At 43.6% G+C, this 23,136-nt stretch overlaps 1 protein-coding gene across 1 annotated transcript in view; it reads right to left on the reverse strand.

Annotated features, from left to right (window-relative positions):
- Positions 1 to 23,136, reverse strand: part of MYOZ2 (myozenin 2) — a 230,254-nt gene that overhangs the window by 25,028 nt on the left and 182,090 nt on the right. Inside the window, exon 4 of the mRNA XM_069743749.1 lies at positions 4,689 to 4,818. Coding sequence (XP_069599850.1) covers positions 4,689 to 4,818 — 130 coding nt within the window. The remainder of the gene's footprint in view (positions 1 to 4,688; positions 4,819 to 23,136) is intronic.

Consider the following 23,136-nt stretch of genomic DNA (forward strand, 5'->3'; position numbering starts at 1 on the left):
GGGAGATAATCTCCTAATGGGAAGGAGACATAGATAATGTGAAAGGGATAGTCTGATGTGTAATTTGTGTGGGCAGTGTTGACCCATTTACCACTCGAACAGTCACTGGCTTGGCGAGCATCACCAGGGGTATAGCGTGACGTTGGGCGAAGGCAGAGTACATAAAATTCCCATCCGCCCCAGAGTCCACACAAAGCTCGACTATAAGAGTGGAAGAGCCTAAAGTGATTGTCCCCTTAAAAGACAGCTTGGAGGAAAATACTGCTGTGTCTAGTGAACCTCCTCCTATGGTTACTAGACGCGATCGTTTCCCAACCGCTGAGGACATTGGCATAATGTTCCATCTGCTGGAAGTTATTACATACCATGGGTACTCAAGCGGCCCGGGACTTAGGTCCCGCTCGAGAAACCTCCATGGCGTCAGGGGAGTCGGACGCCTGAATGGGAGATTCCAGAGGACTGGCAAAGGTAGGAGCCAACCGGAACCTCTGCCTACACTGGGTCCGCTCCAACCTCCGCTCGTTAAAACGGAGGTCGATGGGGGTAGATATAGTTATGAGGTCCTCTAGTGTGGCATGAATCTCCCTGGTGGCCAAGGCGTCCTTTACATGGCCAGTCAGTCCCTTCCAGTACACAGGAATAAGGACTTTATCCAGCCACCCCAGCTCTGATGCGAAAGTCCGGAAGTGGACGGCAAATTGGCTGACCATGGACGAACCCTGTGTTAATGCCAGCAGTTGGAGCGCCATATCGTGGGTAACACAAGGTCCCAAAAAGACCTGTCTCAGAGAGTCCAGGAAGCGAGGAGCACTCTGTACCACATGATCATCATGCTCCCACAGCGGCGTTGCTCACTCCAACTCCCTGTCTGACAGAAGGGATATGATAAATCCCACTTTAGCCCGTTCCGTAGGAAAATGTGCAGCCAGAAGCTCTAGATGTATGGTGCACTGGCTCACGAATCCCCGACAGAGCTTACTGTCACCAGAAAACTTGTCTGGAAATGGGAGTCGGGATAAAGTTGGAGCAGGGGTGGCAGAGGGCAAACTGGCTGCAGCTACGCTAGCAGCATGTACAGCAACTGCGGTGACATCCACAGCCGAGGTTGTGCGCTCAAGAGCAGCCAACCTACCCTCCAGCTGCTGGATGTACCACTGTAGACGCTGATCGTCCTCCATTTTCTAGCCAGACCCTGGTGCTAGTTTTTTGTTACGGCTGGCGGAACGCACCCAGTAATGATATGTATTGTTATTGGTGCGTTTTCAGCCTGGGGTCCACCATGCAGGAGAGAAGCCTGCTGCAAGAGGAATGGCGGCCCTATATGGCGGTATAATGTCAAATTAGACGTGACTTCCGTCACTCGGTCAGTATAGCACGACCCCTGTTGCTTCACAGGGTCGTGGAATAATAAGTCGGACTAAAGACCCTAACTAGGGTTGTTATTAATTATCATAGTGGTACATAGCTCCCTTAACCCTGCTAATGGCGAGGATTCTTATATCCAGTTTAGGCTGTTAGACTCTGGACTTAATAAATTGTCAGTATGATGCTATTACTATCGCTGGGCTATACTAGGTGATTGCTTGAAATAGAGAGCACCAGCTATTAATGACCATAGCGGTATACAGCCCCTTTAACCCTGCTAATAGTGAGGACTCTGATATCTAGTTCAGCACATATGGCAAGCCTATAACTGAACCTTCTGGCCCATTGTCTTGGATACTATATGCCGCTGTGCCCACTGGGACACGTTCCTTTCTCTTATTGCTGGTATCAATATTGTCATTCTGTTGGTATTGGCAATCTTTTAGCTATTTTTCACTGATTATCTTCTGTTTAGAATTCTTTGTCCCATTTTTGTATGATTTGTATTTAATAAAATTATATTTATTCACTCAAAAATACCTCCTTTCAATTATTTTGGGATCCACAATATATTTGTTTTATAGTACAGGGCTAATATTTTTGCTGTCTAATATTACTAGTATAAGGACCCATTTTGTTGCTCTTCTAAGCATCTGTCGGTAAAAATGATAGGCCTAAGGGGTTAACTTCCGTTTTGGCCACGGAAATCTTTTTTAGGTTATATCCCTAACTAGGGTTGTGCCTGCTCTGGAACTCTTCTTTGCTAACCGCACATATGAAGGAACCAGATGCTAGGCCAAGCGACTAATTGCCCCCACTGACGCTAGCTGCCTGCCTATAAAAATTCCCACGGCTAATGGACACTCTCCAAGTGTAGCCTGAGTGGCAGAGTATGACTGGCGACAAGCAGCAAAACACAAAAGATACTAGCGCATGGCCGTGCAGCCATTGGAACCTTTTAAAGCTGCAGCAACTTCAGTACCTTCCTAGAGGACCAATGGGAGCTGCTACAGGACCTGAGCATGTGACCCCCGACCTCCAATGAGAGGTCCTCCCTTGGGCATGCTCAGAAGGGAAAAAACATCTGTTTGCCGCAGACCAGTACTGGCTACAATGGCTGAGCCTTTATACTGTGTGTGTGTGGGTGGTGGACATTATAGTCTGTGTAGGGGAATGTACTGTGGAGGGCATTATTCTGTTTGTGTACTATGGGGTTGTCATACTGTGTGTGAAAGGGTTGTGGGGACAGTGTGTTGTGTGTAGGTGGTACTGGAGGTATTATACTTACCGTATTACAATGCGTGTGGGGGAAAGTACTGTAAGGGTCATTTTACTGTGTGTGTGTGTGTTTGATGGCACTGTGGGGTGCCATGAAAGTGGTACCATAAAGTGTGGGAACTTTGGGCACATATAAAGGATCAGGTGAAATCAGGGAAGTGGTTTAGCGTAAAATATAAATTGCCATAGTGGACTTCGCAGTATGTGTGCCTTTTTCCTGTGTTTCCAAATAGGAAGAAATGCATATAAAGTATACACTTTTAAAAAGAGGGAAAAGTGGCCATACAAATCCTGCATGCCTGATATCTTCTTAACCAACATCAGGGGAAGGTTGACTAGTTAATAGTTATCATAGACTGCATGATGTTTACAGAACGTGATCTGTCATAGGTGGAAATAAGCAAATGCATGTAGAAAAGCTGCGGAGACACCATCACGTGTTTCTCAACGCAATCAATGAATAGCCAGGTCTTTCACCGGGAAGGAACAACCACGGGAAGGGCAGTATCCAAAAAGGAAAACCACCTATGCCAAAACATGGTATCCATCCACAGACAGCTGTTTCGGGGTATTGGCCCCTCATCAGTGTGGAGTAGGAAACTGGCTAGCAATGGATACCATGTTTTGGCATAGGTGGTTTTCCTTTTTGGATGATGCCCTTCCCGTGGTTGTTCCTTACCGGTGAAAGACCTGGCTATTCATTGCTTGCGTTGAGAAACACGTGATGGTGTCTCCGCGGCTTTTCTACATGCATTTGCATATTTCCCCTAAGGGATGCGGGCAGTGTTCTGGATCACTGCGTTGAGAAACACGTGATGGTGTCTCCGCGGTGTTGGATGTTTTGATCTCCCCGAGGTCATTCATCCTTAGGTTTGTAGGTGGAAATAAAACGTTTCTGTTGTCTTACGCCATTTTAAATGATCATGAGATAGCATGCTGGATTTCCAATGGCCAAGCCTTTTGTTCTCTTTGAGATTAGCCTCTGTCATAAGAGTCTGGCAGAGGCTCCCTCAAAGACAACACAGCGCTTGGCTGTGACGACTATTCCTGTATATGGAAGAGTTGGAGGAGATAGTTGTCTGTTGCATTATTGTACAGCAGACAGTTATATCATGTGTATGGGAGGCATTAATATGAATTCTTATTGATGTCTCCTTTCAGTTTTCTATTAATTCTCATCCAGACGGCCATGGCATTAGGAGTGAGCAGGGACCGCTAATGCTGTGGCTCTAACGACCCGAGTGTGATAGCTATTTCTATGAAGCTGTCTCACTCAGGTTGGGAGACTCGCAGCCAGTCTGTGCACTGTCATCCTATCTCCGGCCATTTTCCACAGATATCTGAATGAGCCCTTAGGGGAAAATGAGGCATAACTGGCATATCTACAGCTACCGAGAAAGAAAGTGAGCCTACACAGAAGAGGAATGGTAATGATCCCAAAACACATGGGACAATTGTTCTATGATGATGGCTAATGATAAGGAAGGGAATAACCATAACAATTCAAAACTCACAACCTGAAACAATCACTCGTCACCAATAATCTGCTTTATTTCACAGACAGATGATTCCCTATTTTACATTCATTACTAATCAGACAAAATGACACAAGGTGAAGCGGCTGTGAAGCTAGTATTTTCCACAATTCAGGATGGATGACAGTAACGGAGAAGAAAAAATCCAAAATGTAGATGTGATATCTGTGAGTATAATTCCTGGAGACTGAGCATAATGATGTCAGTACTGGCCGCTGCCTTAGGTATGCACGTTACATGTCGTTATGTAATCAAATTGGTAAGTGAGATCTCATCTGATCCCAGGAGAAACTCTTACTACCTGTTCTTATTATCACTTGGAAACTGGAGACAGAGTGTTCAACATAAGTATGCGCTACAGTCACAAAGCGCCTATGCTTTACACCAAACTCTTTCAATTGCATTTTACACAGATTACTAATAAAATAATAATCTAATTCAGGTTAATATGCAATATTGTTTATTATAACATGGTAAAAGAACACAGAAATATGCAAGAAGAATATTTACCTGGTGCAATGTTTTCAGGGTTTGGAGGGCTCCTTGGATCTGGTGTATTGGGAGGTGTTAGTGGAGCTGTTTGGTGGACGGATTCAGTAGAAATGTCATTTGTCTTGCCATTGTGATTAAACTGATTTTGCTAGAAGAAAAATGTAAATCCATAGTTACTTCATAGGTTTCCAAGGCTAGATGTTCATGAAGTGAATTAGAAGACAACATGCAGCTGATAGTCATCCTCAGTTTCATATCGTTCCACCCCTGAAAAAGCCTTTCAACCATTTTCAGCTTCCAACAAAGATCGACTACTGGTGTAATATTTGTCTCATGATGTCCATTCAGTAAAGAGTAGTAAAGAAAACAGAATGAAGAAAAAAAGGTACTCTAGCATAGAAAAATATAAAACTTCATAGAAACAGGCACAATGCGGACAACATATAGATCTCAGAGAGCTACCAACTGACGCATTTCGAAACTCCGGTCTTAATCATAACTAAGACCGTGATTAAGACCAGAGTGTCGAAATGCGTTGGTTGGTAGCTCTCTGGGCTAATAATAATAATAATAATAATAATAATAATAATTTTATTTATATAGCGTCAACATATTCCGCAGTGCTTTATAAATTATAGCGGGGACTTGTACAGACAATAGACATTACAGCATAACAAAAATCACAAATATACAAAAAAGGTTGCACTCTATCGTGCAAAAGCATGTCTAATATGAAATATATGAAATATGAATAGCAAAATGGCTTTTGAACATTAGGAAAATATTTAAGAGACGCTTTGCACAGAATTTGATATAATCAAATAGTGTGAGCCCATCAACCAATCGTCAAGGTGGTCTCATAAAACTGATGGGTCCCTGATCTCCCTGTCCAAATGTGAACACTTACCGAAGGCCAATGTCTGTATGCCTGGGTGAATGTGGACACCTCTGTTCAGCAAAGCCTACATATGGGTTGACCGGGACCAAGTGTGATGAGATGCAATTAAAAACCACATGGTGATGGGAGGAGTGCGCAGTCAGTCAGCTAACATAGAAATGACAGAAAAAAAGACTCGCACATCCAAACTAGTGTGAATAGGTGCATACCAGGAGCAGCTACCTCCATACATAAATATACAAAAAAGGTTGCACTCTATCGTGCAAAAGCATGTCTAATATGAAATATATGAAATATGAATAGCAAAATGGCTTTTGAACATTAGGAAAATATTTAAGAGACGCTTTGCACAGAATTTGATATAATCAAATAGTGTGAGCCCATCAACCAATCGTCAAGGTGGTCTCATAAAACTGATGGGTCCCTGATCTCCCTGTCCAAATGTGAACACTTACCGAAGGCCAATGTCTGTATGCCTGGGTGAATGTGGACACCTCTGTTCAGCAAAGCCTACATATGGGTTGACCGGGACCAAGTGTGATGAGATGCAATTAAAAACCACATGGTGATGGGAGGAGTGCGCAGTCAGTCAGCTAACATAGAAATGACAGAAAAAAAGACTCGCACATCCAAACTAGTGTGAATAGGTGCATACCAGGAGCAGCTACCTCCATACATAAATATACAAAAAAGGTTGCACTCTATCGTGCAAAAGCATGTCTAATATGAAATATATGAAATATGAATAGCAAAATGGCTTTTGAACATTAGGAAAATATTTAAGAGACGCTTTGCACAGAATTTGATATAATCAAATAGTGTGAGCCCATCAACCAATCGTCAAGGTGGTCTCATAAAACTGATGGGTCCCTGATCTCCCTGTCCAAATGTGAACACTTACCGAAGGCCAATGTCTGTATGCCTGGGTGAATGTGGACACCTCTGTTCAGCAAAGCCTACATATGGGTTGACCGGGACCAAGTGTGATGAGATGCAATTAAAAACCACATGGTGATGGGAGGAGTGCGCAGTCAGTCAGCTAACATAGAAATGACAGAAAAAAAGACTCGCACATCCAAACTAGTGTGAATAGGTGCATACCAGGAGCAGCTACCTCCATACATAAATATACAAAAAAGGTTGCACTCTATCGTGCAAAAGCATGTCTAATATGAAATATATGAAATATGAATAGCAAAATGGCTTTTGAACATTAGGAAAATATTTAAGAGACGCTTTGCACAGAATTTGATATAATCAAATAGTGTGAGCCCATCAACCAATCGTCAAGGTGGTCTCATAAAACTGATGGGTCCCTGATCTCCCTGTCCAAATGTGAACACTTACCGAAGGCCAATGTCTGTATGCCTGGGTGAATGTGGACACCTCTGTTCAGCAAAGCCTACATATGGGTTGACCGGGACCAAGTGTGATGAGATGCAATTAAAAACCACATGGTGATGGGAGGAGTGCGCAGTCAGTCAGCTAACATAGAAATGACAGAAAAAAAGACTCGCACATCCAAACTAGTGTGAATAGGTGCATACCAGGAGCAGCTACCTCCATACATAAATATACAAAAAAGGTTGCACTCTATCGTGCAAAAGCATGTCTAATATGAAATATATGAAATATGAATAGCAAAATGGCTTTTGAACATTAGGAAAATATTTAAGAGACGCTTTGCACAGAATTTGATATAATCAAATAGTGTGAGCCCATCAACCAATCGTCAAGGTGGTCTCATAAAACTGATGGGTCCCTGATCTCCCTGTCCAAATGTGAACACTTACCGAAGGCCAATGGAGGTAGCTGCTCCTGGTATGCACCTATTCACACTAGTTTGGATGTGCGAGTCTTTTTTCTGTCTTTTCTGTCATAACAAAAATCACAGTTCAAAATAGATACTAAGAGGAATGAGGGCCCTGCTCGCAAGTTTACAAACTATGAGGAAAAGGTGAGACATGAGAGGTGGATGGTAACAATTGCTTTAGTTAGTCGGACCAGCCATAGTGTAAGGATCGGGTGTTCATGTAAAGCTGCATGAACCAGTTAACTGCCTAAGTATGTAGCAGTATAGACACAGAGGGCTATTAACTGCATAAAGTGTATGAGAACATGTTGCGAGGAACCCAATTATGTTTTTTTTTTTGAATGGGCTACACAGGGATAGTTAGGTTAATGTGTTGAGGTGGTAGGCCAATCTGAACACATGAGTTTTTAGGGCACGCTTAAAACTGTGGGGATTGGGGATTAATCTTATTAACCTAGGTAGTGCATTCCAAAGAATCGGCGCAGCACGTGTAAAGTCTTGGAGACGGGAGTGGGAGGTTCTGATTATTGAGGATGCTAACCTGAGGTCATTAGCGGAGCGGAGGGCACGGGTAGGGTGGTAGACTGAGACCAGAGAGGATATGTAGGGTGGTGCTGAGCCATGGAGTGCTTTGTGGATGAGGGTAGTAGTTTTGTACTGGATTATGGAGTGGATGGGTAACCAGTGTAATGACTGGCACAAGGTAGAGGCATCGGTGTAACGGTTGGTGAGGAATATGACCCTGGCTGCAGCATTCAGGACAGATTGGAGCGGGGAGAGTTTGGTAAGAGGGAGGCCGATTAGTAGAGAGTTACAATAGTCCAGACGAGAATGAATAAGTGAAACAGTAAGAGTTTTTGCAGAGTCGAAAGTAAGAAAAGGGCGAATTCTAGAAATGTTCTTGAGATGCAGATAAGAAGAGCAAGCCAGTGATCGGATGTGGGGGGTGAATGAAAGCTCGGAATCAAGTATGACCCCAAGGCAGCGGACATGTTGCTTTGGAGTAATGGTGGAACCGCACACGGAGATGGCAATGTCACGAGGAGTTCTATATGTTGTCCGCATTCTGCCTGTTTTTATGAATTTTTTCCATTAAAGGCGAAGTTTTATATTTTTCTATGCTGACGTACGTTTTTTTCTTCATTCTTTGGAACTTGCACACCCAAGCACAGGGGGGCTCCGTGCGTGGAACTCATTCTTGGAAAGAGACTGCAAATGGTGAGCTGACCTCCCATTCCCTATTCCCCCTTTTTTCATATGAAGAAAATAGAAGTACAGAATTTCAATATAACCTTTGTTAATCATAATGGGGAAAAGTGGTTTAATTGATCTTTCTATGCCATTTGGGAATTGTACAATAATAAACTCTGTGCTCTTGGGCAACCACAGATTTGCAGAATGAAAGAGCTTAAAGCGATGGAGCATAACCAAAGATGAATGTCATACTAAATGTCTATTTAATCTAATAATCTAATCACTTTTCTAATTTCAATCAGTAACGTCGTCTTCAGAGGTTGGGTTAGTCCCTGCTATACTCAGTATGTGCCAGTTGTCCATTTCACCCTTTTAAATCTGGTGCCATTTTTCAGAGATTTAAATTAAAGAAAATAGAGCACAATAAAGGTACCATCACACTCAGCGACGCTGCAGCGATATAGACAACGAGCCAACCTAAACTAGATCGCTGGAGCGTCGCTGTTTAGGTCGCTGTAGAGACATCAAACACTGCAACTCCAGAACGATGCAGGATCGATCCAGTGACGTAACGGCGACTCACTTCTCGTTCTCGCTGGTTGTTAGCTCCATGTCAAACAGCTGGAGTGTACCGATCTGACACACATCTAGGGGCCCTATGCTCGTTGCTGGCGTCGTTGCTTTTGATGTCAAACATGATGATACACGCCGACCTGGCGACGAAATAAAGTTCTGGACTTCTAGCTCCGACCAGCGATGGCACAGTGGGATCCAGATCGCTGCTGCGTGTCAAACACAACAAGATCGTTATCCAGGACGCTGCAATGTCACGGATCGTTGTCGTTCTCTTTGCAAAGTTGCTGAGTGTGACGGTACCTTAAGTCAACAGCCAAGTGCTCAGAATGTTGTGTTCAAGTGTCAACAGCAGATATCTACAAGCATTGCGTAAGCTGGGAAATATCTGGTCACAAGTAGTCGGGGTGTCTGGTAGCAGCCTGGTCTATGCACAAGTGGTCGGGTGTCTGGCAGCAGCCTGGTCTATGAGCATTGAGTATGGTAGGAAATATCTGGTCACAAGTAGTCGGGTTTCTGGTAGCAGCCTGGTCTATGAGCATTGAGTATGGTAGGATATATCTGGTTACAAGTGGTCAAAGTAAGATAAGAGATCACTAATGCAAAAGTGTTGCCAGAGTTCTGCACTAGTGATCAAGGGGTCACGTGTGGAAGTCCCCGAGGGGGGACTTTAAAATGTAAAAAAAACCTTAAATTTTAATTTGATTCTGGTATGTTTGTTTAAGTCCAAGATATTGCATAATTTATCTTGACTGGTACATAACATAAAATGATATCCTACATTTGCTCACTAGCCACAAGATTTTTACATATCAACAACTGCACCAGCATAGTAATTTTTCTTTAACCTTTATAACCACAAGAAAAGGTACACAAATAACAACACTTCAAATGACAGCCAATACATCTTTTAACTGACCTGAGATATAAGAGAATAGCCTCCCCATACAGGAGACAATCCAGCAGCTGTTGGCTGTACACTATAGCTGACAACTTGCTGTATCAGCCACGATCAGTGTTTGCACCGTCCAAATCTGTTTAACCCCTTAGATGCTGCTGTCAATAGAGACTACATCATGATAAGATCATGATTGTGTGGTCCTGATGTTTGCCATATCAATTCACGACCAAATTGCGGCCTTAAGGTACCGTCACACTGAGCAACTTTTGAATGATAGCGATAGCGATCCGTGACGTTGCAGCGTCCTGGATAGCGATCTCGTTGTGTTTGACACGCAGCAGCGATCAGGATCCTGCTGTGACATCGCTGGTCGGAGCTAGAAGGCCAGAACTTTATTTTGTCGTCAGGTCACCCGCTGTCATCATTGGATCGGCGTGTGTGATGCCGATCCAGCAATGAGTCCCCGGGTAACCAGGGTAAACATCGGGTTACTAAGCGCAGGGCCGCGCTTAGTAACCCGATGTTTACCCTGGTTACCTATGTAAAAGTAAAAAAAAAAAAAAACACTACATACTCACATTCCGGTGTCTGTCACGTCCCTCGCCGTCAGCTTCCCGCACTGACTGTGAGCACCGGCCTTAACCCCTTCCCGACCCATGACGCCACGTAGGCGTCATGAAAGTCGGTGCCATTCCGACCCATGACGCCTATGCAGCGTTATGGAAAGATCGCGTCCCTGCAGATCGGGTGAAAGGGTTAACTCCCATTTCACCCGATCTGCAGGGACAGGGGGAGTGGTAGTTTAGCCCAGGGGGGGTGGCTTCACCCCCTCGTGGCTACGATCGCTCTGATTGGCTGTTGAAAGTGAAACTGCCAATCAGAGCGATTTGTAATATTTCACCCATTATAACGGGTGAAATATTACAATCCAGCCATGGCCGATGCTGAAATATCATCGGCCATGGCTGGAAATACTAGTGTGCCCCCACCCCACCCCTCCGATCGCCCCCCCAGCCCTCCGATCTGGCCGGTACACTGCTCCGGCTCCCCTCCGTCCAGTGCTCCGCTCCCCCCCGTGCTCTTGTCCGCTCCCCCCGTGCTCCAATCACCCCCCCGTGCTCCAATCACCCCCCCTGCACTCCGATCCACCCCCCCGGTGCTCCGTTCCACCCCCCCGTGCTCCATTCCAGCCCCCCCGTGCTCCGTTCCACGCCCCCCGTGCTCCGTTCCACCCCTCCCGCACTCCGATTCCCCCCCCCGTGCTCCGATCCCCCCCCCCGGGGGTCCCCCCCCACCCCATCATACTTACCGATCCAGCCGGGGTCCCGTCCGTCTTCTCCCTGGGCGCCGCCATCTTCCAAAATGGCGGGCGCATGCGCAGTGCGCCCGCCGAATCTGCCCGCCGGCAGATTCGTTCCAAAGTGCATTTTGATCACTGAGATATAATCTATCTCAGTGATTAAAATAAAAAAAATAATAAATGACCCCCCCCCTTTGTCACCCCCATAGGTAGGGACAATAAAAAAATAAAGAAATTTTTTTTTTTCCACTAATGTTAGAATAGGGTTAGGGTTAGGGTTAGGGCTAGGGGTAGGGTTAGGGTTAGGGGTAGGGGTAGGGTTAGGGTTAGGGTTAGGGCTAGGGGTAGGGTTAGGGCTAGGGTTAGGGTTTCGGTATGTGCACACGTATTCTGGTCCTCTGCGGATTTTTCCGCTGCGGATTTGATAAATCCGCAGTGCTAAACCGCTGCGGATTTATGGCGGATTTACCGCGGTTTTTCTGCGCATTTCACTGCGGTTTTACAACTGCGATTTTCTATTTGAGCAGTTGTAAAACCGCTGCGGAATCCGCACAAAGAAGTGACATGCTGCGGAATGTAAACCGCTGCGTTTCCGTGCAGTTTTTCCGCAGCATGGGCACAGCGATTTTTGTTTCCCGTAGGTTTACATTGAACTGTAAACTCATGGGAAACTGCTGCGGATCCGCAGCGTTTTCCGCAGCGTGTGCACATACCTTTAGAATTAGGCTATGTGCACACGGTGCGGATTTGGCTGCAGATTCGCAGCAGTGTTCCATCAGGTTTACAGTACCATGTAAACATATGGAAACCAAATCCGCTGTGCCCATGGTGCAGAAAATACCACGCGGAAACGCTGCGTTGTATTTTCCGCAGCATGTCAATTCTTTGTGCGGATTCCGCAGCGTTTTACACCTGTTCCTCAATAGGAATCCGCAGGTGAAATCCGCACAAAAAACACTGGAAATCCGCGGAAAATCCGCAGGTAAAACGCAGTGCCTTTTACCCGCGGATTTTTCAAAAATGGTGCGAAAATATCTCACACGAATCTGCAACGTGGGCACATAGCCTTAGGGTTAGGGTTGGAATTAGGGTTGTGGTTATGGTTAGGGGTGTGTTGGGGTTAGGGTTGTGGTTAGGGGTGTGTTGCGGTTAGGGTTGTGTTTAGGGTTATGGCTACAGTTGGGATTAGAGTTAGGGGTGTGTTGGGGTTAGTGTTGGAGGTAGAATTGAGGGGTTACCACTGTTTAGGCACATCAGGGGTCTCCAAACGCAACATGGCGCCACCATTGATTCCAGCCAATCTCGTATTCAAAAAGTCAAATGGTGCTCCCTCACTTCCGAGCCCTGACGTGTGCCCAAACAGTGGTTTACCCCCACATATGGGGTACCAGCATACTCAGGACAAACTGCGCAACAATTACTGGGGTCCAATTTCTCCTGTTACCCTTGTGAATCAAAAAAAATGCTTGCTAAAACATAATTTTTGAGGAAAGAAAAATGATTTTTTATTTTCACGGCTCTGCGTTGTAAACTTCTGTGAAGCACTTGGGGGTTCAAAGTGCTCACCACATATCTAGATAAGTTCCTTGGGGGGTCTAATTTCTAAAATGGGGTCACTTGTGGGGGTTTCTACTGTTTAGGCACACCAGGGGCTCTGCAAACGCAACGTGACACCCGCAGACCATTCCATCAAAGTCTGCATTTCAAAAGTCACTACTTCCCTTCTGAGCCCCGACGTGTGCCCAAACAGTGGTTTACCCCCACTCATGGGGTATCAGCGTACTCAGGAGAAACTGGACAACAACTTTTGGGGTCCAATTTCTCCTGTAACCCTTGGGAAAATAAAAAATTCTGGGCTAAATAATTATTTTTGAGGAAAGAAAACGTATTTATTATTTTCACGGCTCTGCATTATAAACTTCTATGAAGCACTTGGGGGTTCAAAGTGCTCACCACACATCTAGATAAGTTCCTTTCGGGGTCTAGTTTCCAAAATGGGGTCACTTGTGGGGGGTTTCTACTGTTTAGGCACATCAGGGGCTCTGCAAACGCAACGTGACGCCCGCAGAGCATTCCATCAAAGTCTGCATTTCAAAACGTCACTACTTCAATTCCAAGCCCCGGCATGTGCCCAAACAGTAGTTTACCCCCACATATGGGGTATCACCATACTCAGGAGAAACTGGACAACAAATATTGGGGTCAAATTTCTCCTGTTACCCTTGGGAAAATTAAAAAATTCTGGGCTAAATAATTATTTTTGAGGAAAGAAAACGTATTTATTATTTTCACGGCTCTGCATTATAAACTTCTATGAAGCGCTTGGGGGTTCAAAGTGCTCACCACACATCTAGATAAGTTCCTTTCGGGGTCTAGTTTCCAAAATGCGGTCACTTGTGGGGGGTTTCTACTGGTAAGCCACATCAGGGGCTCTGCAAACGCAACGTGACGCCCACAGAGCATTCCATCAAAGTCTGCATTTCAAAACGTCACTACTTCACTTCCGAGCCTCGGCATGTGCCCAAACAGTGGTTTACCCCCACATATGGGGTATCAGCGTACTCAGGAGAAACTGGACAACAACTTTTGGGGTCCAGTTTCTTCTGTAACCCTTGGGAAAATAAAAAATTCTGGGCTAAATAATTATTTTTGAGGAAAGAAAACGTATTTATTATTTTCACGGCTCTGCATTATAAACTTCTATGAAGCGCTTGGGGGTTCAAAGTGCTCACCACACATCTAGATAAGTTCCTTTCGGGGTCTAGTTTCCAAAATGCGGTCACTTGTGGGGGGTTTCTACTGGTAAGCCACATCAGGGGCTCTGCAAACGCAACGTGACGCCCACAGAGCATTCCATCAAAGTCTGCATTTCAAAACGTCACTACTTCACTTCCGAGCCCCGGCATGTGCCCAAACAGTGATTTACCCCCACATATGGGGTATCAGCGTACTCAGGAGAAACTGGACAACAACTTTTGGGGTCAAATTTCTCCTGTTACCCTTGGGAAAATAAAAAATTGCAGGCTAAAAGATCATTTTTGAGAAAATAATTTTTTTTTTTTTTTCATGGCTCTGCGTTATAAACTTCTGTGAAGCACTTGGGGGTTCAAAGTCCTCACCACACATCTAGATTAGTTCCTTTGGGGGTCTAGTTTCCAAAATGGTGTCATTTCTGGGGGATCTCCAATGTTTAGGCACACAGGGGCTCTCCAAACGTGACATGGTGTCCGCTAATGATTGGAGCTAATTTTCCATTTAAAAAGCCAAATGGCGTGCCATCCCTTCCGAGCCCTGCCGTGCGCCCAAACAGTGGTTTACCCCCACATATTGGGTATCTGCGTACTCAGGACAAACAGGACAACAATATTTGGGGTCCAATTTCTCCTATTATCCTTGGCAAAATAGGAAATTCCAGGCTAAAAAATCATTTTTGAGGAAAGAAAAATTATTTTTTATTTTCATGGCTCTGCGTTATAAACTTCTGTGAAGCACCTGGGGGTTTAAAGTGCTCAATATGCATCTAGATAAGTTCCTTGGGGGGTCTAGTTTCCAAAATGGGGTCACTTGTGGGGGAGCTCCAATGTTTAGGCACACAGGGGCTCTCCAAACGCGACATGGTGTCCGCTAACAATTGGAGCTAATTTTCCATTGAAAAAGTCAAATGGCGCGCCTTCCCTTCCGAGCCCTGCCGAGTGCCCAAACAGTGGTTTACCCCCACATATGAGGTATCGACGTACTCGGGAGAAATTGCCCAACAAATTTTATGATCCATTTTACCCTACTGCCCATGTGAAAATGAAAAAATTGAGGCGAAAAGAATTTTTTTGTGAAAAAAAAGTACTTTTTCATTTTTACAGATCAATTTGTGAAGCACCTGAGGGTTTAAAGTGCTCACTAGGCATCTAAATAAGTTCCTTGGGGGGTCTAGTTTCCAAAATGGGGTCACTTGTGGGGGAGCGCCAATGTTTAGGCACACAGGAGCTCTCCAAACGCGACATGGTGTCCGCTAACGATGGAAATAATTTTTCATTCAAAAAGTCAAATGGCGCTCCTTCCCTTCCGAGCCTTACCATGTGCCCAAACAGTGGTTTACCCCCACATGTGAGGTATTGGTGTACTCAGGAGAAATTGCCCAACACATTTTAGGATCCATTTTATCCTGTTGCCCATGTGAAAATGAAAAAATTGAGGCTAAAAGAATTTTTTTGTGAAAAAAAAGTACTTTTTCATTTTTACGGATTAATTTGTGAAGCACCTGGGGGTTCAAAGTGCTCACTATGCATCTAGATAAGTTCCTTGGGGCGTCTAGTTTCCAAAATGGGGTCACTTGTGGGGGAGCTCCAATTTTTAGGCACACGGGGGCTCTCCAAACGTGACATGGTGTCCGCTAAAGAGTGGAGCCAATTTTTGATTCAAAAAGTCAAATGGCGCTCCTTCCCTTCCAAGCCCTGCCGTGCACCCAAACAGTGGTTTACCCCCACATATGAGGTATCAGCATACTCAGGACAAATTGGACAACAACTTTCGTTGTTCAGTTTCTCCTTTTACCATTGGGAAAATAAAAAAATTGTTGCTAAAAGATAATTTTTGTGACTAAAAAGTTAAATGTTCATTTTTTCCTTCCATGTTGCTTCTGCTGCTGTGAAGCACCTGAAGGGTTAATAAACTTCTTGAATGTGGTTTTGAGTACCTTGAGGGGTGCAGTTTTTAGAATGGTGTCACTTTTGGGTATTTTCAGCCATATAGACCCCTCAAACTGACTTCAAATGTGAGGTGGTCCCTAAAAAAAATGGTTTTGTAAATTTCGTTGTAAAAATGACAAATCGCTGGTCAAATTTTAACCCTTATAACTTCCTAACAAAAAAAAATTTTGTTTCCAAAATTGTGCTGATGTAAAGTAAACATGTGGGAAATGTTATTTATTAACTATTTTGTGTCACATATCTCTCTGGTTTAACAGAATAAAAATTCAAAATGTGAAAATTGCGAAATTTTCAAAATTTTCGCCAAATTTCCGTTTTTATCACAAATAAACGCAGAATTTATTGACCTAAATTTACCACTAACATGAAGCCCAATATGTCATGAAAAAACAATCTCAGAACCGCTAGGATCCGTTGAAGCTTTCCTGAGTTATTACCTCATAAATGGACACTGGTCAGAATTGCAAAAAACGGCAAGGTCTTTAAGGTCAAAATAGGCTGGGTCATGAAGGGGTTAAAGCACAGTGGTGACGTCACCGCTGTGCTCTGCTTTACGGCCGGCGCTCACACAGTCAGTGCGGGAAGCTGAGGGCGAGGGATGTGACAAACACCGGAATGTAAGTATGTAGTGTTTTTTTTTTTTACTTTTACAATGGCAACCAGGGTAAACATCGGGTTACTAAGCGCGGCCCTGCGCTTAGTAACCCGATGTTTACCCTGGTTACCCGGGGACTTCAGCATTGTTGGTCGCTGGAGAGCTGTCTGTGTGACAGCTCCCCAGCGACCGCACAAGGACTTTCCAACGATCACGGCCAGGTCATATCGCTGGTCGTGATCGTTGGAAAGTTGATCAGTGTGAAGGTACCTTTAGAGTCTGTTGGCTGTAGTAATCTGTTTAGAAGTTAGCGACATTTAGGTGGCAAAAATACACTTTTTCATTTCTGTCATGACACTTTGTATTAATTCCTGAAAAGCACCTGAAGGGTTAATAAACTACCCTACAGCAATTTTCAGTATGTCAGGTGGTGCTGTTTTTAAAATGGTATAGCTTTTGGGGGTTTCCCAATTTATGGAACCCCTAAAGGCACTTCAAATATGGATAATTCCTAAAAAAATAAAATTTTGTACATTTTCCTGAAAAAATGAAAAATTACTGCTGCATTTTTAAACCTCCTAAAATGCTAACAAAATAAAATAACATTTTACAAATGATACTGATGTAAAGCAGACATGTGGGAAATGTTATTTATTAATGGTTTGCTGTGGTATGACTATCTAGATTAAAGGGATAATCATCCAAAGTTTAAAAATTGCTATTTTTTAACATTTTTCTCAAATTTCTGATATTTTTTATAAATAAACACAAAACATATCGACCTAAATTTACCATTATCTTAAAGTATAATGTGTCCTGAAAAAACAGGCTCAAAATCACTGGGATTTGTTGAAGCATTCCAGAGTTATTACGACATGAAGTGACAATGGTCAGATTTCAAAAATTTGGCTCCGTCACTAAGGGGTTTGCCTAATTTTAATGCCACATATCCAGCAATATAAATAACAATTATATCTACAGCTTCTGTGTAAACAATAAGTGATAAGGATATTAAATGTAATACCCACCACACGCCATGCCTATGAACCGCATGACACACTACCCAATACCAGAGGTATTTATGTTTGGTTAGAATGAGCTCTATGGAGTCTATTGTATTTTTGTTCCCACTCAGTGATTGTTGTATTTAATGTGATTTAATTCTAAGATGCTATTGTTAGACCTTGTAATATGGTATTTTATAATGCTCTAATGGGTGTTTTAATTGTGGTATTTTAGATTATTTTGGGCAGTTGTTTGTGTTACTTTTTATGCTATAAATTCTTTACAATCGTAGTGTTTGTACAGTCGTTGATAAGCTAATAATGAGCAATTGTAGATATATATTTTTAAGTAATCTTTATTGATGTAATATTGAAGCAGAATTTTTTAATAGGTCTTATGGTCCTGTTTTGGTCACTAACATAAAGAATACCAGTAAAATTGAGTCACATCACCCCCAAAAATACAGAACAAGAATTAGTCAGATAGTCAGATGTGCCCCCAAAATATTACCAATGAAAAATGAAATGTTATTTATTTTTTATTTTTTTAATTTGTCAAAAGTGGTAAATCATATCGAAAATAAGTATACAAGATTGGTAAAAAGACATAACAATGACAAAATTATGTTGTTGGGGTTTTTTCTCATTGCACCCCACAAGTTTATGGGAGATTAGGACTTGAACTTTTAATAATTTCCTTTGTCTTAAATTGACTATACATATCGGATAAAAGTTTTCCAATTTCACTGCTTCCTCCTAGATAGTCAGACTAGTATGGGGGCTAGTTGACTTGCCTAGAATGTTCAACAAGGCCGATTATTTGTTGACCGAGAACTTAACCAGCTGGCGTAGGTCTAGCAGTGGCTTATTCCCATCTGCCCTTTGAAATAAACATGCATGCATAAGCGGCACATACATGTAATAGTAGTATTTTGATTTCGTAATTATGTAATTTTGTGTGTATACATATATATATATATATATATATATATATATATACACTGCTCAAAAAAACAATAAAGGGAACGATAAAATCCCACATCCTAGATATCACTGAATGAAATATTCCAGTTGTAAATCTTTATTCATTACATAGTCAAATGTGTTGAGAACAATAAAACCTAAAAATTATCAACGTAAATCACAACTAATATCCCACGGAGGTCTGGAGTTAGAAATATGCTCAAAATCAAAGTGGAAAATGAAGTTACAGGCTGATCCAACTTCAGTGGAAATGCCTCAAGACAAGGAAATGATGCTCAGTAGTGAATGTGGCCTCCACGTGCCTGTATGACCTCCCAGCAATGCCTGGGCATGCTCCTGATGAGGCGGCGGATGGTCTCCTGAGGGATCTCCACCCAGACCTGGACTAAAGCATTAGCCAACTCCTGGACAGTCTGTGGTGCAATGTGACGTTGGTGGATGGTGCGAGACATGATGTTGCAGATGTGTTCAATCGGACTCAGGTCTGGGGAATGGGCAGGCCAGTCCATAGCTTCAATGACTTCATCTTGCAGGAACTGCTGACACACTCCAGCCACATGGCATTGTTCTGCATTAGGAGGATGTTGTGTTCTGGTGGCCTAGGAGCAGCATGAGACGTACTCTGGAGAAGGTGGTACCTGTACTGACCGCAGACCCTGAACCTAACACCGCAACTAGAAGTAGCCGTGGGATGTACCTAACACTCCCTAGACACCTAGACACAGCCGGAGGACTAAATAGCCCTAGAGATAGAAACGGGAAAACTATCTTGCCTCAGAGAAAATCCCCAAAGGATAGACAGCCCCCCACAAATATTGACTGTGAGAGGAGAGGGAAATGACATACGCAGACTGAAATCAGGATTTAGCAAAGGAGTACTATGCGGTCAGTATTAAAACACTAGAAAATATCCACCACAGAAAATACAAAATCTCCACATCTGACTAAAGACATGGAGGGTATATCTGCATCTCCAGAGATACCAGCTTGGCTGAAAAAATCCTTACACAGACAAAGCTGGACAAGACTAAACATGGAAATGCATTGAACAATAAGGCCCACAGAATGTGGACTGCAAAAACAAAACCAGAACTTATCTTTGATGAAAAAAACAGCAAAACAGGAGAGACCAGGCAGGGATGTGAATCCTCCAAAAACAATGGACAACTGGCACTGACTAAAGAATCGAGCAAGACTAAATAGCCCAGTCCTAATTGCAAAAAGTGGACACACCTGATGAATGCTGCGATTCAAAGACAGCAGCACTACCACTCATAACCACCGGAGGGAGCCCAAGAGCAGAATTCACAACAGGAGGAACCCAAGGCCAACCGCACCAGCATATGTTCTCACAAGGGGTCTGAGGATCTCATCTTGGTACCTAATAGCAGTCAGGCTACCTCTGGTGAGCCCATGGAGGGCTGTGCGGCCCTTTAAAGAAATGCCACCCCACACCATTTCTGACCCACTGCAAAACCAGTTATGCTGAAGGATGTTGCAGGCAGCAGATCGCTCTACGCGGCATCTCCAGTTTCAATCACATCTGTCACATGTGCTCAGTGTGAACCTGCTTTCATCTGTGAAGAGCACAGTGCACCAGTGGCTAATTTGCCAATCCTGGTGTTCGGTGGCAAATGCCAAGCGTCCTGCACGGTGTTGGGCTGTGAGCACAATCCCCATCTGTGGACGCCGGGCACTCAGACCATCCTCATGAAGTCGGTTTCTAACCGTTTGTGCAGACACATGCACATTTGTGGCCTGCTGGAGGTCATTTTACAGGGATCTGGCAGTGCTCCTCCTGTTCCTTCTTGCACAAAGGCTGAGTTAGTGGTCCTGCTGCTGGGTTCTTGCCCTCCTCCAGCCCCCTCCACATCTCCTGGTGTACTGATCTGTCTCCTGGTAGCGCCTCTAGCCTCTGGACACTACGCTGGCAGACACAGCAAACCTTCTTGCCACAACTCGCATTGATGTGCCATCCTGGATGAGCTGCACTACCTGAGCCACTTGTGTGGTTTGTAGAGTCCGTCTCATGCTATCACAAGTGTGAAAGCACAACCAACATACAAAAGTGTCCAAAACATCAGCCAGAAAGCATTGGTACTGAGATGTGGTCTGTGATCCCCACCTGCAGAACCACTCCTTTATTTAGTGTGTCTTGACAATTGCCAATAATTTCCATCTGCTGTCTTTTCCATTTGCACAACAACATGTGAAATTGATTTTCAAACAGTGTTGCTTCCTAAGTGGACAGCTTGATTTCACAGAAGTTTGATTTACTTGGAGTTATATTCTGTGGTTTATGTGTTCCCTTTATTTTTTTGAGCAGTATATATATATATATATATATATGTATATATATATATATATATATATCTCAAACTGAGAGTGCATAAAATTGTGTTCATAGTGATACTGATTTAGGGTACTGTGACATATCATTTGGAGTATACTACAGAAGTTTATATGATCAGGTGCTGTAGGGCAGGTGTAGCACCTATTGTACATGATGTTTAGTACACATTACAAAATATGTATGATCATGTCATGTTCAGCTGTATCTGTCCAACATCAGTGTGTCAGTCAGTGGAAAATGTGGTGAAGTGTTGGTATGAGGAAGTAACAGGTGCTCCTGCTTACAACATGACATAATGTTAAGATACTGTGGTTGTGAGTTTCCCAAATAAGTAATAACTGGAACCATCTTATACTGATGTCACTGTGCGGAGCTACATAACTGGTGAGAATTACATAACGTTATATAATACAGTAATCTGCTGCCAACACACACAATACCCTGGGCACACATCCTTTTCCTCTTCGAATTACAGTGCATTATGAAAGGAATACAATTGAAGCAACATTAAATGACTTGGTTATGCCCTTAGAATTTACATACACTCATACACAGTGTGCACAATTATTAGGCAATTTGTATTTTTAATTATTACATTTATTATTGGATAACTACAGAGCTGTCAATCTAATCAGTTAATAAACCTGAAATTTGAATATTTAAGAAAGTAAAATTGAGGTTTTATTTTTCTTAGGAGAAGATCTATGTGTGCAGAATTATTGGACAACTATTAGAGTGCAAAATTATTATATAACAAATAGAATATTTTCCAGCCAATTGATTGAAAATACTTGAAAAACTTTTTTTTCCATATTGTAAAAATTGAACTGAGTTCACTGGCTCTGAACTTCGATGACCTTTGTGGCGACACCGTCAGCTTGAGAACTTTCTCACACTCGAGGTGATGTTAGTGAGGCCAAAGGAGTTCATTGGATATGATCTCTACTCAACTTTATCACGTTAAAGTGAGTCACTTACCTGTGCAAGCAAGTGTAGCTCAGTGTTTCTGCCGGACGGCAAGCTGTATAGTTCCATCATGAATCAATGCAGCCTGCCATTAAGATGTAGCAGAGCTAAATGCGTCGTGGGATAAATAGATTATTATTAGGGTTGAGCGACTTTTAGTTTTTTAGGGTCGAGTCGGGTTTCGCGAAACCCGACTATCTCAAAAGTCGAGTCGAGTGTAATCGGCCGATTATCGCGAAAATTCGGGGATCGACTGAAACACGAAACCCAATGCAAGTCAATGGGGGAGCATAGTCGGCAGTGAGTGGAGGCCAGGAAAACATGTACAGTGCCCATTTTAATGGCAAAAACATACATTCTTGTTACTGAAGCTTGTCAATCTTAATTTACCTTATAATAATAGTAAGGCATTGGACATTGGGGGTCATTTGGCTAAAGTTGTGGGGGGTAGGGCTGGTTCAAGTATTTAGTGGGCCCAGGAAATCTGGACCACGTCACGGCAGTGGAGCAGGGAGAGGTAAGTATTTCAACTTTGCAAGTGCTGTGATCCTGAGCAAGCAGGGGGGGGGCACTCGTTGGCAATGGCACTGGCACAGGGCCCCTCAAAGTACGGTGGTGTGTTTGCACGGCGGGGGCGCCTCCCACCGGCAGCGACACTTTTGCGTACTATGAGGGGCCTTGTGCCCGTGACGTCGCCAACGAGTATTCCTCCCCCCACCTGAAGAAGGAACCTGCACCTTCATCTGCACCTTCCTCTTTGTCCCCGTGTCAGGTGGTATGGTATGCGGGAAGGCGAACCTGACTTTCAGCAGGGTCACAATCTTGCTGTGTAGCGTGCACGGGGAATGTTGCGTTATGGGTCAATGTACCAGCAGACTCATCTATCACTGGCTGGGCAATGGGCAGGATGAGGAGGAAACAGATATGGGCCCAAAGAATAAAGTGGGCTAAATGCAGTTCAAAATTGGTAACAGGACTAACCAGGGGGCATTGTTTTGTTCAGTGGAGGACAACTGGAATGAGAGGCTGACACAGAGAGTAGGCCCAAATCAGTAAGTAGTCAAAATGCAGTTCAAAATTGGCAACAGTAGTAAACAGGCGGCACAGCTTTGTTCACTGGAGGAGAACAGCAAGGAGCGGCAGACACCGATAGTAGGCCCCAACCCAACTAGTAGGCCAAAT

Source organism: Ranitomeya imitator, chromosome 1 (genome assembly GCF_032444005.1).
Source record: "Ranitomeya imitator isolate aRanImi1 chromosome 1, aRanImi1.pri, whole genome shotgun sequence".
NCBI classification, from domain to species: domain Eukaryota; kingdom Metazoa; phylum Chordata; class Amphibia; order Anura; family Dendrobatidae; genus Ranitomeya; species Ranitomeya imitator.